Raw genomic sequence first — 13,404 nt, 5'->3', positions numbered from 1 at the left:
TTTTTTTCTTCCCTCAACAAGTAACAGATAGCTGATGGATGACAGAAAGGTTTTATCAGTAATAGTTACATTTACCTGGCTTTCTTGTTCATCAGTGTTTTGTTCCCTCTGTTGATGAATCCTTTATAACCAATCATGTTGTTTGTAATGTGTATGTGTTACTATAAACACGTATCTTGTGCACAGCGTTCATGTTGTTTTCTCCAGAAGCATTATGACCTACCAGCACACCCTGAGTTTGATTCTGTGCTTCTACCACAGATGTTTGAAGAGCTGGAGCTGGCATCCTTATGTTAGGCATCCTGTTGCATGCTGTACAAGGTGAAGGTGCTACAAACCAAACTGTGGATGATAGTTATTTTGTGGGAGAGAATCCAAGACTATGGTTTAAAAACCAAAACAAAGCATAAGGGGCATACTTTTGCTTTTATCCTGGTACAAGTATTTACCCCAACTTCTGCAAAAGCAGCATAAGGAAGAAATTGTCTTGGTGAATCTGTGCAACAAAGTGTAGATGTAATAAGGACATGGCTACCTTTAATCCCAGTAGCACAGTTAATGCATGCTCTGAAGAAGCAATGGTATGGGCTAGCGACAGGGTATGTACACAAGGCTGCTGTGCTGTTATATACTGTGTGTTAGCTTGTGATGAAGTCGCTGCTGCTTGCTTTCTGCTGCTGCTATGGTTACCTGTCTTAGCCATATAAATGCTGTTATGAGTGTGTCTGTCATGGGATCTTGCACTTTAATTTTGCTGTGTGTATGAACCTCTGATGTCCCATCATTAATATCTTGGACTGAACATACAATGACTAGATGAAAGTAAAAAAAAAAAAAAAAAGAAGTTGCTTACTTTGACATTCTTTAGTGGTGTAAAGCATCCATGAATAATGCCGCACAGAAAGGGATATTGTCTTTTAAACTGGTCACATCAGGTTTCTTGGACTGTTTGCTCTTTCCTTCTTTCTGTACACTGAATGAGAGGGGCTCCGCATACCACAAAATTGAGCTTCCCTGGATGTACAAATAAGACTGTAAGTGAGAACAGGTTGAGGTGGCCTTCAGGTTCACTGAATAGCCATTTCCGTGCATCCGTTGGTTGTGGAAGCTTGTGTAGAAAGCATGCAGTCAGAACAGCCCTGTACGGGATGCGCTCTCTTCAGCCTTTATGCTGTGGAAGGGGGAGAGGGAGGATGTGGATGTAGTGTTTTGAGTGTAACTGTATTGCAACAGGCCGGATGAGTGTTTGGAATTAATGCTGCAGCATTTTGGTTTTGTGAGACCGGTGCCATTGTGTTCCTTTATTTTCCGTGTAAGATTTAAAAAGTAAGAACTGTTATATTCAAAGAAAGCATAAAGTACTGTCATGATAAGACGTGCCCAGCTCCTTGCTTTTAGGTATAGTTCTGTAATATCTTCTGTTTGCAAATGCTGGTGATTTACAGGAACAGTAAATAAGTAGATAATATTTGTAGATGTTCCTGCTCCAAAGAACTAAGATTAAGTGAATCCAAGTATTTACATAATTGCATTGTTGTATTGCATTGCTGCAGTTCCTTGATTTCAGGGATGTAGGCAGTAATATAGCCAACTAGGCTTTAATAAAAGCGTTTGATTGAACAGCACCATGTTGGATGTAGTCCACCAGAATAAAAGCAATATGGGTCTCTACCATCCCATTAAACACATAGTAAATGTTTTTTGACAAGAAGAATGGTTGAAGCCAACAACCTCTGGACAGCCAGCATGTCCAAGTGTGATATATCATCCCGTCCTGGATTGATAGTTTCAGATAATCCTCTAATACAAGTGACTGCTAATATGTTGTAGACTATTTAGCTTTGCGTGGTCTAGGATGACATGCTGCTGGAGAGCTCAGAGTGGATTAAAAATAATAACAAAGGACTGTGGATGAATAAATTAATTTAACTCCATCTGTCTAGGGCCCAGGCTGGTTTTATGGATGCGGTACCCTAGTGCTCTACTGCTCTGTTAGAGATGGCTCCTGAGTTCTGTTGTTTCTCTGGCTCCTGTGATTTCTGCTGAGGCAGTCAAAGAGAAGCTGACTGGAGAAAGGCAGCTTGGTGTCAGTTTTGCTCTGAGGACATTGCAGCTTTTGCTTGTCCTGGTGCCTGATAGCAGCTTCCAGCCAGGGACTGATTGTACTCCACATATACCTGATTGAATCATATAATAATTCAAAGTCCTAGTCTGCTTCCCGGCCTCTGCCTTGCACCAGGAGGGCAGGGAGGGGTGGAGAGTCACCACTTGGGCTCACAAGTGAGAGTTCAGAGAAACAAAGAAAAAATTAGTTTCTCTCACTTTTTTTCCCCCCTTTCCTACCTCTGCTCTTTATTGTTCTGAGAATGGAGAGACTTCTCCTCCTCCACCTCCAAGAATTAAAATATTTTTTTTTTGTTTTGCTCTTCTCTTACAGATCAATTTTGTAGCCTGTCAACTGTTTGCCCTTTTGGCCGCCTTTTGGTTTCGTATTTACTTGGGTCCCAGTCACGCCAGCTCTGCTGTTCGCCATGCATTTGCCACCCTCTTTGGAATATACTTTGCTGTCTTCTGCTTTGGGTGGTGAGTATTAATCTCCAAGTAGACAAGGCTTCGGCAAGAATAATTTTAAACTCCGTATCAGCTTTTCTGGATATTCTGTTTTTAGTCTTAAGGCACTTTCTATTTCGTGATCCTTTAAAATTAAAAAAAAATAAAAGAGGGAGGAATTCCTACCAGCATAACCACCCCAAGCCCTCAGAGTAAAATGAGCCATGAAAACATTTGTGAGTGAGGTATTTAATCTGTGATGTATTTGTTCTGGCTGTTAAAGCCATAGTAGTATGCTGTGAAGATAGCTTGTTTGGAAAAGATGCATCCAGTTTGAAAGTACACTTTGAGCTAGGCAGCTTTTTCTCTAAATCAAACATCCTGACATCTTGTCAATAAGCGTTAATTTTTATTGGATATTCAGGCTATAAAAATGCCATTGTGATAATCCATGTTTACTGGATCAACACACATTTATGTCATTCACATGAGAAAATATTCCCTCACTGAACTGCCAGCCCCTGCAAGTCACATAGAAATCACCTAAATATTTACTTTGTTGTCTTCAAGGTATTCCATTCATCTTTTTGTCCTGGTGATGATGAACTATGGCATTATGAATACAGCGAGTATTCCCAACATCCACAGGTGAGCATATGTGGCCACAAGACTGGAGCTGCTCCTCCGGGCTTCTTTCCTTTCATTGAGAAGCATGAGGTTTTTTTCCAGTACCACTTTATCTTCTTTCCTTACTTTCTTTCCCAGTTACTTGTAGGGGTTTTGTCCTTTCAGTTACAGAAGCAGCTGTAATCCCAGTTTGTGGTTTTTGCCTTGATATATTGCATTTCCCTATGAAATTGCTGGCCCCAAAAGTAGTCTTTTGCAGGCCTAGCATTTTATGCCCAATCCCATGGTTTCTTGAGCATAATGAAGTCATTTTCTCCTTGGTATTGTGTCCTTGAGGATTGCTTTAAATAATAATTTTTAATGGGTTTTCCCCCTCGCTGCTTGGCCTTTAAGTATTTTCCACTTATTCTTGAGTTAGGTAGTTCAGTTAAGGTCACTGTGGCAGCTTAACTTAGTGATCTGTGAAATAAGTCTTGTATTAGGTGCTAGGCTTGGAGCTTGAAAAAGTAGAAGGTTCCACATGCTTTATTACTTTGAAGCGGAAGCTTACGGCAGCATTATGAGAAGTTCTTGACCATGGGATCTTTCCTTTCCCTATAGAGATGTCTTAGAGGAAGACACCTAAGCCACATAAAGGGCTTTATCAAGTGAGTGCCAGCTGAAAGACAGAAAGCACTCTAATGAAAATGAAAACTATGTGGAAGTTACATGTGCTTCTTTCACTGAATAAGGGGAAATTCCTGTGAAGGAACTCCTCTGCTCAGTCATTTAGCCTTCTCATGTGGGTGCCATACTCTTACAGGAAGCAGGATTTTTTAAAATTGTGTAGGCAGAGTTATTTGCTTCCCATCAATTTGCATAACTGGGAAATTTTATTTGTAAAACTGCTACTTTATAGAAGGCTAGAGGGATGAGCTGGCAGTTCTTCCCACTACTTTACTTTTGTGTTGGCATCCCTCAGAGTACGTGGTTCATCCTGCGGTTTGGTTTGGGTGTGTTACAGGTGGTTTCTCTCTCAGTGTGGCTCTTTCTGCAGCTGCTGATGAATTCAGCATGCTGAATTCACATCGGTCTGAACTGGGGATCTGAAACGCTTTCTTCACTTGTCTTCAGGGTCATGGCTGTCTGAGGATCTAATGCTCAGATCTCCCCTTCTTCTTTACCACTTCTTGAGGCAACCCCTCTCCAATATCCAAATGGGAACCATAATTTATGATTTGTTGAGGATTGCTTAGAAATGTGAATGATAAACAACAGGCCTGTGTTACAGCAGTCACTAGCATTTTGCACCTGCACAGTAATGTTAATGAAGAAGGTTTATTTATTTATTTTTTATTTTTTTCCCAGCCCATCACAGAGTATGATGGCAAAGCCTAGAAGTCCAGAGATAATTAATACATTTTTTTAAAGTAATTGGACAATGTTTGTGACAGAAATGCCATCCAGAGGCCAGAAGGAAAAGTTGCTAAAAACGTGTATTATTTGTTTTCCAGTCATTATCCCTGCCCATCCCTTGAAGAAATGCAGGAGTAACCCGTAACTGTGAGAGAGATGAACTGTAGGAACTAAGACTACAGAGGGAGTCATCCAATGCTTACATCTTCTTAGACAAGTTGGAGTGGTGGTAGGGAAATAGGCATGGTTTCATCAGGAAACCCCCCTCTTACTGTTTAGCCACTTAGTCACAATGGAAAAAACACCTGTACATTGGAAGAGAAACGAAGCCAGTTTGCATAATGTCACCTACTACAGCGAGATAGTCATGTATGTACTTGAGTCAACGTGAAATAGCAATTCAACATGCTGAAAAACCTCAGGAGGGCTGGGAAGATTGGGTTAGGTCTTTTCTACTGTATTCCACTATACTTGGAGTACATACACATTATTAATTTTAACAAAATAACTGTATTCAAGCTGCTTGAGAAGCTCGAAAAAATCAAGTGTAACAGCTGGACCTGTGCATGCAGAAGGCCCCTGAGAACACTGGGACCTTTGTAGTGGGAGTCCAAGAGCTGCTCTCACTCCCTCCTCCCCCCCCAAATACAAGTGGGAGTGAACAAAAAAAATAAAGCAACAACATTGTTTAACCTGCATGCACCTTTCCCTGGTTATTTTCAGCTAGCATGCTCTCTTATGAGGCTGCCAGCTTTCAAGACGTATAAATTGACAAATTAATCTAGCATCAGAAATGCTCCCAGCCGCAGCAGCAGCTCTATGTGCCTGTCTCTGCTCACCCCCATTTCAATCTAGGTGCTTTACACTTAAGCACTGAGGCTTACTTTAGACACTTCATCCCATCTATCATGGTTACGTATCTCGGCTGGGTGAATTGCCATTCTCAGTTGATGAGAGGGAGCCTGAGGACCTCGCTGGACTGGATGTCTGACTGAGATAAAGTAAGATAGATTCTGCTCTGAATCGCCTGAAGAAGCTGTCATGTCCCCTCAGCCTGCCTTTCATCCTGTTGTTTGCTGTGGCCACGTGCACTGCAGGTTGTCTTGTGATCCTTGGCTTCAATCGCATCACTGTCACTCGCACTACAGTTTATTAGTCCCCAGGGAGAAAAAAAAGCAACTCATTTCTTTTAAAGCCAGCCATAATTTGAGAAAGGCCTGGCTCATTTTCAGTCATCTGCTGACTGTGGTTCATGTTTGATTTCATCTTTAGCTCGCTGCTCTGCCCCATCCTATTCTGTGTCTGGTGGGAGAGGATCCTGCCTGTGGCTCGGCTCTGCTGGGTGTGCAGGATGGGCAGTCTCTTTCCTCTGTAGGTCTTTGTATCTTCTTCTTTGGCTAGTCTCTCCTGATGCAGGGAACACCAGCAGGCCTGGTCCTGGCCCATCTCAAGTCCATGGGACATAAGCCTCTCATTCTGGTGTCCCAGCTCACCATTGCGCTCTCTGGTTTGCTTCATTTGTCAGTCTTGTTTCCAAATGTCCACCTGCTTCTCACTTGCCCGGTGTCCTCTTTCTTGCTTGGGTAAACACAGGGAGAAGTTAGTTGTGGGAAGCACTGCATCTGGCCCACTGGGATGCTGCAACGCTTCCAAACCTCAGACAGTGCAAATCTTAGGGTAGAAAGTGTCACACTGCTCTCCTGCCTAACAATGTTGGGGTCGTCTTGGAAAATGGAGAGTGAATTTGTCAAGCTCCACCTAAGGAAAGCTTCTTATGGAAGGTGGCATAATTTGGCATTTAGAACTGAAAAGATTAGGCTGTGCGTCATTAACTGCCTTTATACAGAATGATTAGAGAGAAAATATCTTAAACTTGAAATAATTTAGTTTTTGGTAGGTCAGTAAGAGTTGTATGTGTAAATAAAGGGCATATACAGATAAAAAAGGCAATGGATAACTTCAACACACGTGCAAAATCATCTGGTTACAATACATCAAATACGTGAGTGAGACAAATTTCAAAATAGCATTCTAAAAGGGAAGCTCTGAAATTGGGATGCCCAACTTGAAGTGATCCTATATTTTCTTTTCCTTTTTTTTTTTTCTACCCACAGTGTGAGGAGACATCTCCGTAATTTTTCAGCTGGGTTGAAATCCATAGAAATCCTCTTCCAAATCCTCTTTGTGAGATTTTGAAATGTAGATTCGGACTTGTAAACAACATAATTTGCAAAAATCAAGACACACTCCTGAACAAGCCCAAACCCAGTCTGAGTGATTCCTTTTCTTGTTGGTACTTGTGTCGGTAACTATGTTTTCTGTATGTTATGTTTTCAGGTACTCCTTTGTCGTAGCTATGGGATACCTCACGTTGTGCCACATAAGCCGAATATACATATTTCACTATGGTATTCTCACTACAGATTTTTCCGGGTGAGTGAGTCTGCAGGCTGGGTCCTGCATCAATTAATATTAGTTGAATTTAGTACATTTTAAGAATAGTATTGATGTTATCTGGGGAGCGCCCTCAATTCTGTTTGCCTTAAGCTTTCTCTAAGACCTTTTTAAAGAAGGAAGGAACAAACACTGTGTTTTTTTTAGTGACTCATTGCTTCTGCTGTTTCCCTGCTAGGTGCTACCTGGTTAGTAGGTGGTGGTTCCCCCTCGAGCAGCCTGCGAGGACAGCTCTGCACAGTCTCTCGCAGGTGCTGGAGGGGCGAGCCAGTGAGGCTGGTGCTCTGGGTCCCTGGTGCTCAGCCCTGAGAGGTGGTGTGGGCTGGGATGGGCTTCCCTTCTCCCACTTTCCTGGGCATGGCCATCGGCTTGGAGCTGTCCTTTACCCTGTTCCCATTTATCTACATCTGGGAAGGAGGCCAGGGGTGGCACTGGGAAGGTGTTTCCCACCCCAGGGGATCCAGCTGCTGGCAGGAGAGGCTTGGGGGGTGACTAGCTGGAGGAGCTGGGTAAGCAGAGAAGAGATCAGCTGTCCATCTTTGTGCCCGTGGTATGGATTCTGTCCTTGGAGCAGGTTGTGGCTGCTGTTAAACAGCACAGCTTCTCAATATGCCATGCATTTCTGTGGAACGGTGGTGTTTATGTGAACTGTTGGCTCTCTGTTTGATTTCACTGAAGCCGTAGAGGATGCTTTGCAAAAATATAGACAGCTAATGTTGTATATTTTTTATGAGAGAAAGGCATATTTTTTGCATGAATTAAAAAGTGTGCTAATCCATATTCCACTTGTTTAATTGAATGTCTGAATACAGAGTAATTATTAACATACCATGAAAAATCTCTGTAAACTGTCACAGTAAGTTACAGATGACTCTTCCAAGTTTCTGTCGTCTTACAGGCATAGAGTAGGAAACTACTCTACTGTGTGTGCATGTGTCTCTGTGTGAGGTGGTGGTGGGTTTAACCATTTAATTACATTTCTGGAAAAAAAATGTCATTTTGGTACTCTTGAACTTTTTTTTAGAGGATGGTGTAGGAAACAGAACTTACACATTTAGAGAAATTTAGTTCTCTAATTTTTCTGTGGTTCCTGTAATACACAAAAGCATGTCCTGAATGAGCGTGGCATACCAAGAAGCCTATAAATGGGACTGGAATGTTATAGCTCTGTGTGTGTATGAGACAGAGAAAGCAATGTGAGAGAGCATGCTTTTCTGAATAGCGTGTTCAGAAATGCACTGTGAGGCATGTTAGCTGTCTCTTTCTGAAGATATTTAGTAAGGATCCAGCTGAGACTGGGGATGGAAGAAGAGGAATGGTAGTTGTTTTTATAAACTAGATAGCATTTTCTTCCCTCATGGTGAAAAGGGAGCTACTCATCTAATGACGAGCTTGCGGATAATAGTAGTGAAAGAATAATACCCAAACTTTCATTATTATTTTTTGTCCTGATCCTTAAGATACAAACCAATTCTTAAACTTGAATCAAACATGAAACTGTCAATTAGGAAACAACTAGAAACTGTAGTACAGATGGCAACTACATCTTCATGGCACATTTTAAAAATTAAGAATAAATGAAAATATTGTAGTGGTATTAATAAAAACTTGCCATCTAAAGTGCTCACACTGAGGTCATCCTCATAAATCTCTTCCAATCTGTTTTCCTGAGCTGTGAACAATACATGCCCTCTGAGGCTTTGTGCATATACCTAAAGAGATGTTATGACTGAAAAAGAGAAAATACTCTCCTTGACCACAGTTTTGCCATGTATAAGCAGGATCTGAACCTCTTCTTCCCCATTCTCCCATGTTTGATGGTTCCACATATATTGTGTGCAACAATTGGGAAGCATTCAAACAGGCTTCTGGCTAGAACGATCTCCTTAAAAATCTCTGTCAGAACTTGAGAAACTACTAAAACAGAATCCATGTAGTGATGCCAATCTCCCTTCAGCCTCCCAGCCTTTTGTTTGAACACAGTGGGGGAAACAATCAAAAAGCACACCCCTGGATTTAGGGGAATTGTTAAGAGTGAACAAAAAGCCTGACATCTGCTAATTTGTATTTGAGCTCTCAGTATCCCTTAAGTCTCTGGTGATACCTGATTACAAGGAGGAAGTTTTAATCCACATCAGATAGGCACGTAACCTGTTCTGGTGTCATCAGCTTTCTAATGTTGGTTCCTTGAGGTGACAAGCCAGATGTTAAGTGGATGTTTCTCAATGTCAGTGCTGCAAGTTGGTATACCTTGTTTGCTCTTGTGACCTGCTTTGTGCACTTAACAGTTTGCATGCATAAGCCTTTCTATGTGTGTTTCAAAATGTATTTTTTTGGTCCCTTAGTAATAGTTGGTTGTGCTATTTGTTTGGTCTTCCCCTTCCCTTTCTGAGAACACAGCTTGTAAAATGTGAGTAGAGATGGACAGAGAACAAGGTAACTTTTGAGTCACGCCTTAAGTAAAGGAAAACAAAAGATCAAGCTGTGACTCATCACTTCACGTTTAAGGAGTAAGGGAACTTGTTCTCTACTGGTGACTAGTTAATTCTTCTAAGTCCTGCAAAGGGTAGGTCTGTTCACTGACTCTCACAATCAAAAAGATGCTCAAGCTGATAACAGCAACTTCTTAAATTAAGAGTTTTCATGTATTGCATTGTACTTAGGGGAAAAGTCCTCTTTTATAAACTACGTGACAGGTTTTAATGAAGACAAAATCCAGCTTGCTATACTTCAATTTTGATTATATATAAATACATAGTTAAATTTAATCAAAGTTCTTTCATTTATCTTATTTCGCATAAATGTGGTGACACAACTTAGGAAATTTTTCCTGACATCTTTCTCAAAGAAAACCCGATTTCTTTTTTTCAGCACTAATTGTAAGATACATGAATGCTGTGTTTCCCCCTTAACTCATATCAGCCTTTGAGAGAAACATGCATATTTTATTTTGCTTGGTTTGCATGGCATTTATACATTGTACCGAGGAAAACTAAATCCTAACTCCTCTCTTTTTCTTATTTCTTCTTTATGCTAAGAGGATTATGCTGGTAAGTTGCCTGGTTTCTATACAATGTTATAAAAATGGTAATACTAACATACATTTTTCTTCTTTGCCTCAGGCTTAGACTTGCATATAGTAACATTGTGGCTTTAGGGAGAAATAAGTTTAAAATAAAAGCAAGGGATTTTGGATGTGATTTTTGAGAACTAGTAATAGATACAGCTTCAGTCTAGCAAGCTACATGAGCAAATACCATATGCATATGATCATCTGGACAGAATTCAGGGGAACTCCTCATCCATGTGAAGTTTTGTGTCTGCTTTGATCCTTTGCTTGATTAAGACCATAAAGGTTTTTCCTCTTTGAATTCATGTAGTGCTTGAGCAAAATTTCATAATATTGCAGCTCCTTCTGTCAGGAAATGGTCAGCCATGCATATGTGAGCTTCTTGGTGCCATTCCTTACAGAAAAAAGCTCAGTTTGTGAAAATCACCATATACACTGGCATTGGTTTCAGTCTTCTGACAGTCTTGGGGACACCAGAGCCTGGATCACCACGGAGATGCAAGCGGTTTTCCTTCCTACAGAAACCTCTTAGGTTGGTGTTATTGTGGACATCGCTCCCAAGAACTAGTGGATATCTTAACCTGTTAGCAATATTTGACATGCCAAACAACAGCATTGTTAGCAAACCATTGTGAAAAGGATGGTCATTGAAAGAGCTTCTCCAGAAAAGCCCTATAACCAGATACTTCAGTAATGAGTGTCACTTCAGGCAAGTGAATTCTTGTGAAGGTTAATGCTTTGCTACTGTTTTTTCCCCTCAGTGGCTTAGTGTCAACCACAAAAGAAAAGAACAAAGGTACAACAGCCAGCTTTTACAAAGGAAATACATTTGCTGATGGAAACAGACATAGAGCTACTCTGTTCCCCTAATGCTGCATTGAACCACAGTGCAGAAATACTATCTGGTCCTGTGAGTTTAGTTGGTTATTTTTACTTTCTTCTCCTTAAAATATATAAAGTGCAGTGTGTTGTTTGCAGTGTTCGTTCCAGAAGCTCTGGATGGCTCTGGTGCACAGCAAGTCTCTAGAGGCAGTATTAGCAGAGTAGGTGCAGGGCGAGCAGTGCAAGCTTGGGGCTGATTTCTGCTGTTAAAACTGCCCTGTAAAGGGCAGCTGTTCTGTTTTCCATGCCTGCTCACTGCTTGGCTATTCTGCCAGGCCTTTGTGTCCTTGACACTGCACTGAGATCGCTTACCATGGTTGCACAGAAGCCCTGAAGGAGCTGCAACATGGGAACTACTAAGTAGCCAAGATTCAAGCAGTCAGTCCATACCAGAAAGCTCCGCATATCTAGTGTGCCCTGGGATGCTTCTCTAGAAGTAAATGCTATATTAAGTGAAATGTTTCTGTCATGAAGGTGTAAGATACTGTTTTGGATCTTTCGCCAAAAACCAGCAAGAAGCAAATTGGAAATTGCTTTGGAGGCATAAGCGTGTTCAGTGAAATGTTCTTCCTCTGTGTGCACTTCAGCAGTTCTTCATTTTTCTGTCGAAAGGGGAAGTCTGAGCCTGTTGCCAGTGAAGCTGTTGTGGTGTCCCTGGCTCAGCGATCACCTTGCCAGCACAGTTAATGTCAATAGTGGAGTGTGTCTATGTGAACTCCTCATACTTGTTTCCAGGTTAAAGAGACAAACCTGAAATAAATGTTTGCTGTTTTTTTTTTTTTTTTTCCTGCAATGAGCCCTTTGACTCCACCTACTCTCTTAGTGAAATCAGGTCAGTGGAAACTATTTCTAGCTAGTGTGTGCCAGACTTCTCCATGGGATTACCTAAGGTCAGGCAGAGTCTGCTTGGTAAACGTCTTCTCTCATAAGCACTGAAGGTTGCTTGGTGCAGAAGCCTGTCTGTGATATGGGGAGGATCCCCATAGCAGGCCATGAACTAATGCAGACATCCTGAGTTCCCCTGGCCTGTGCTGCTGGGCAAATTTTGATGGGACAAGTCATGTTTGAAAATGACATTAAGTGGCATGTTTCTGTTTGGAAGGTTTACTCAGGGGAGCAAAACCTTCTGTCTTTATTCAGCATTCTCTGTAAACTGTTGCATCTTTGTTTTATTTTGTTATTTTTCAATGCATTTTAATTTAGGTAGAAACAGGGATTTTTTAAGTATTGAAATAAATTATTTCATATTAATAAATGTTTTCATGCTAATAATTTATTTAAAGAAATTCACTAAAACTTGTTTCATGAAGTAAATTGTCTTTACTATTTCATATTAAATGCTTGGGACAGTTTAAAAAAGTATTTAAAAGTTGTCCAATATGTTTTGTGTGTAGATGGCACAATGCAGCTACAACTTGTCATGGAAGGGGGGTTGTAGCTAGATGGTCTTGAAGGTCCCTTCCAACTCAAACTGTTTTGTGATTCTATGAGATGTTCTGTCTTAGGGGTAGATCTTTGTGCTTCATCTGTAAACACAAGTCTAGATTTTCTTTTTTAATTCAATCTAATAGTTTGTCCCACTCTCAATAATCTGCCCATCTCAGAATTTGGGAGAAAGAAAAGGTTATTCGAAGTTTTATAGTTCTGCAAACTCCCTTTCTTATCTGTTAGCACTTCTAACTTTTTTTCCAGTTGAGTCTAAGGTTTAAAATATTATCGTGTTAGAAACACTTGGCTATATGTGATATAATATTAGGGCTACTAAGAAGATGAGAGGGCTGGAGCACCTCTCATACGAGGACAGGCTGAGTGAGCTGGGCCTGTTTAGCCTGGAAAAGAGAAGACCGAGGGCAGACCTCATCAATGTGTATAAATATCTGAGGGCAGGGTGTTGAGAGGATGGAGCCAGTCTCTTTTCAGTTGTGCCCAGCAACAGGACGAGGCAACAGGCACAAACTGAAGCACAGGAGGTTCCAGCTGAATCTGAGGGAGCACTTCTTTCCTGTGAGGGTGACAGAGCACTGGAACAGGTTGCCCAGAGCAGTTGTGGAGTCTCCTTCTCTGGAGATATTCAAAAACCGCCTGGACACCATCCTGCGCAATGTGCTCTAGGTGATCCTGCTCAGCAGGGACGTTGGACTAGATGATCTTCAGAGGTCCCTTCCAACACTGCCCATTCTGTGATTTTGTGGTTCTGTGATTCTGTATTTTACTTATTAACTTATTCAGTACTTTATTACTATTTAAAATTAGACGTTACCATAAAGGCTGAACAGAAATAACAATTCATTACGCTGGTACAGCCAAATTTTAATAGTCAAAGTTCATGTGCATATTTAGGAAATGATGTTACTTCTTTTTTTTTTTTTTTCCCTAATAATAAATTTATTTTTCATGTCTGATTTTTAATATTGATTCAAGACTTG

General features: G+C 41.0%; 1 protein-coding gene across 6 annotated transcripts in view; it reads left to right on the top strand.

The window, feature by feature from the left end:
* MBOAT1 (membrane bound glycerophospholipid O-acyltransferase 1) overlaps window positions 1–13,404 on the top strand; it is a 57,212-nt gene that overhangs the window by 19,497 nt on the left and 24,311 nt on the right. For 3 of the 6 annotated variants that reach the window (XM_083822422.1, XM_083822424.1, XM_083822425.1), the window contains 3 exons: window positions 2,438–2,583; window positions 3,121–3,198; window positions 6,910–7,005. In XM_083822422.1, coding sequence (XP_083678548.1) covers window positions 2,438–2,583; window positions 3,121–3,198; window positions 6,910–7,005 — 320 coding nt within the window. Of the gene's footprint in view, window positions 1–275; window positions 322–2,437; window positions 2,584–3,120; window positions 3,199–6,909; window positions 7,006–13,404 lie in introns of those variants that run through there. The other 3 variants (XM_083822420.1, XM_083822423.1, XM_083822421.1) reach the window with 3 other exon arrangements.

This window comes from Anser anser (assembly GCF_964211835.1).
Source record: "Anser anser genome assembly, chromosome: 2".
NCBI classification, from domain to species: domain Eukaryota; kingdom Metazoa; phylum Chordata; class Aves; order Anseriformes; family Anatidae; genus Anser; species Anser anser.
Note: the sequence above shows the minus strand (reverse complement) of the source record. Positions and strands in the feature narration are given on the sequence as shown.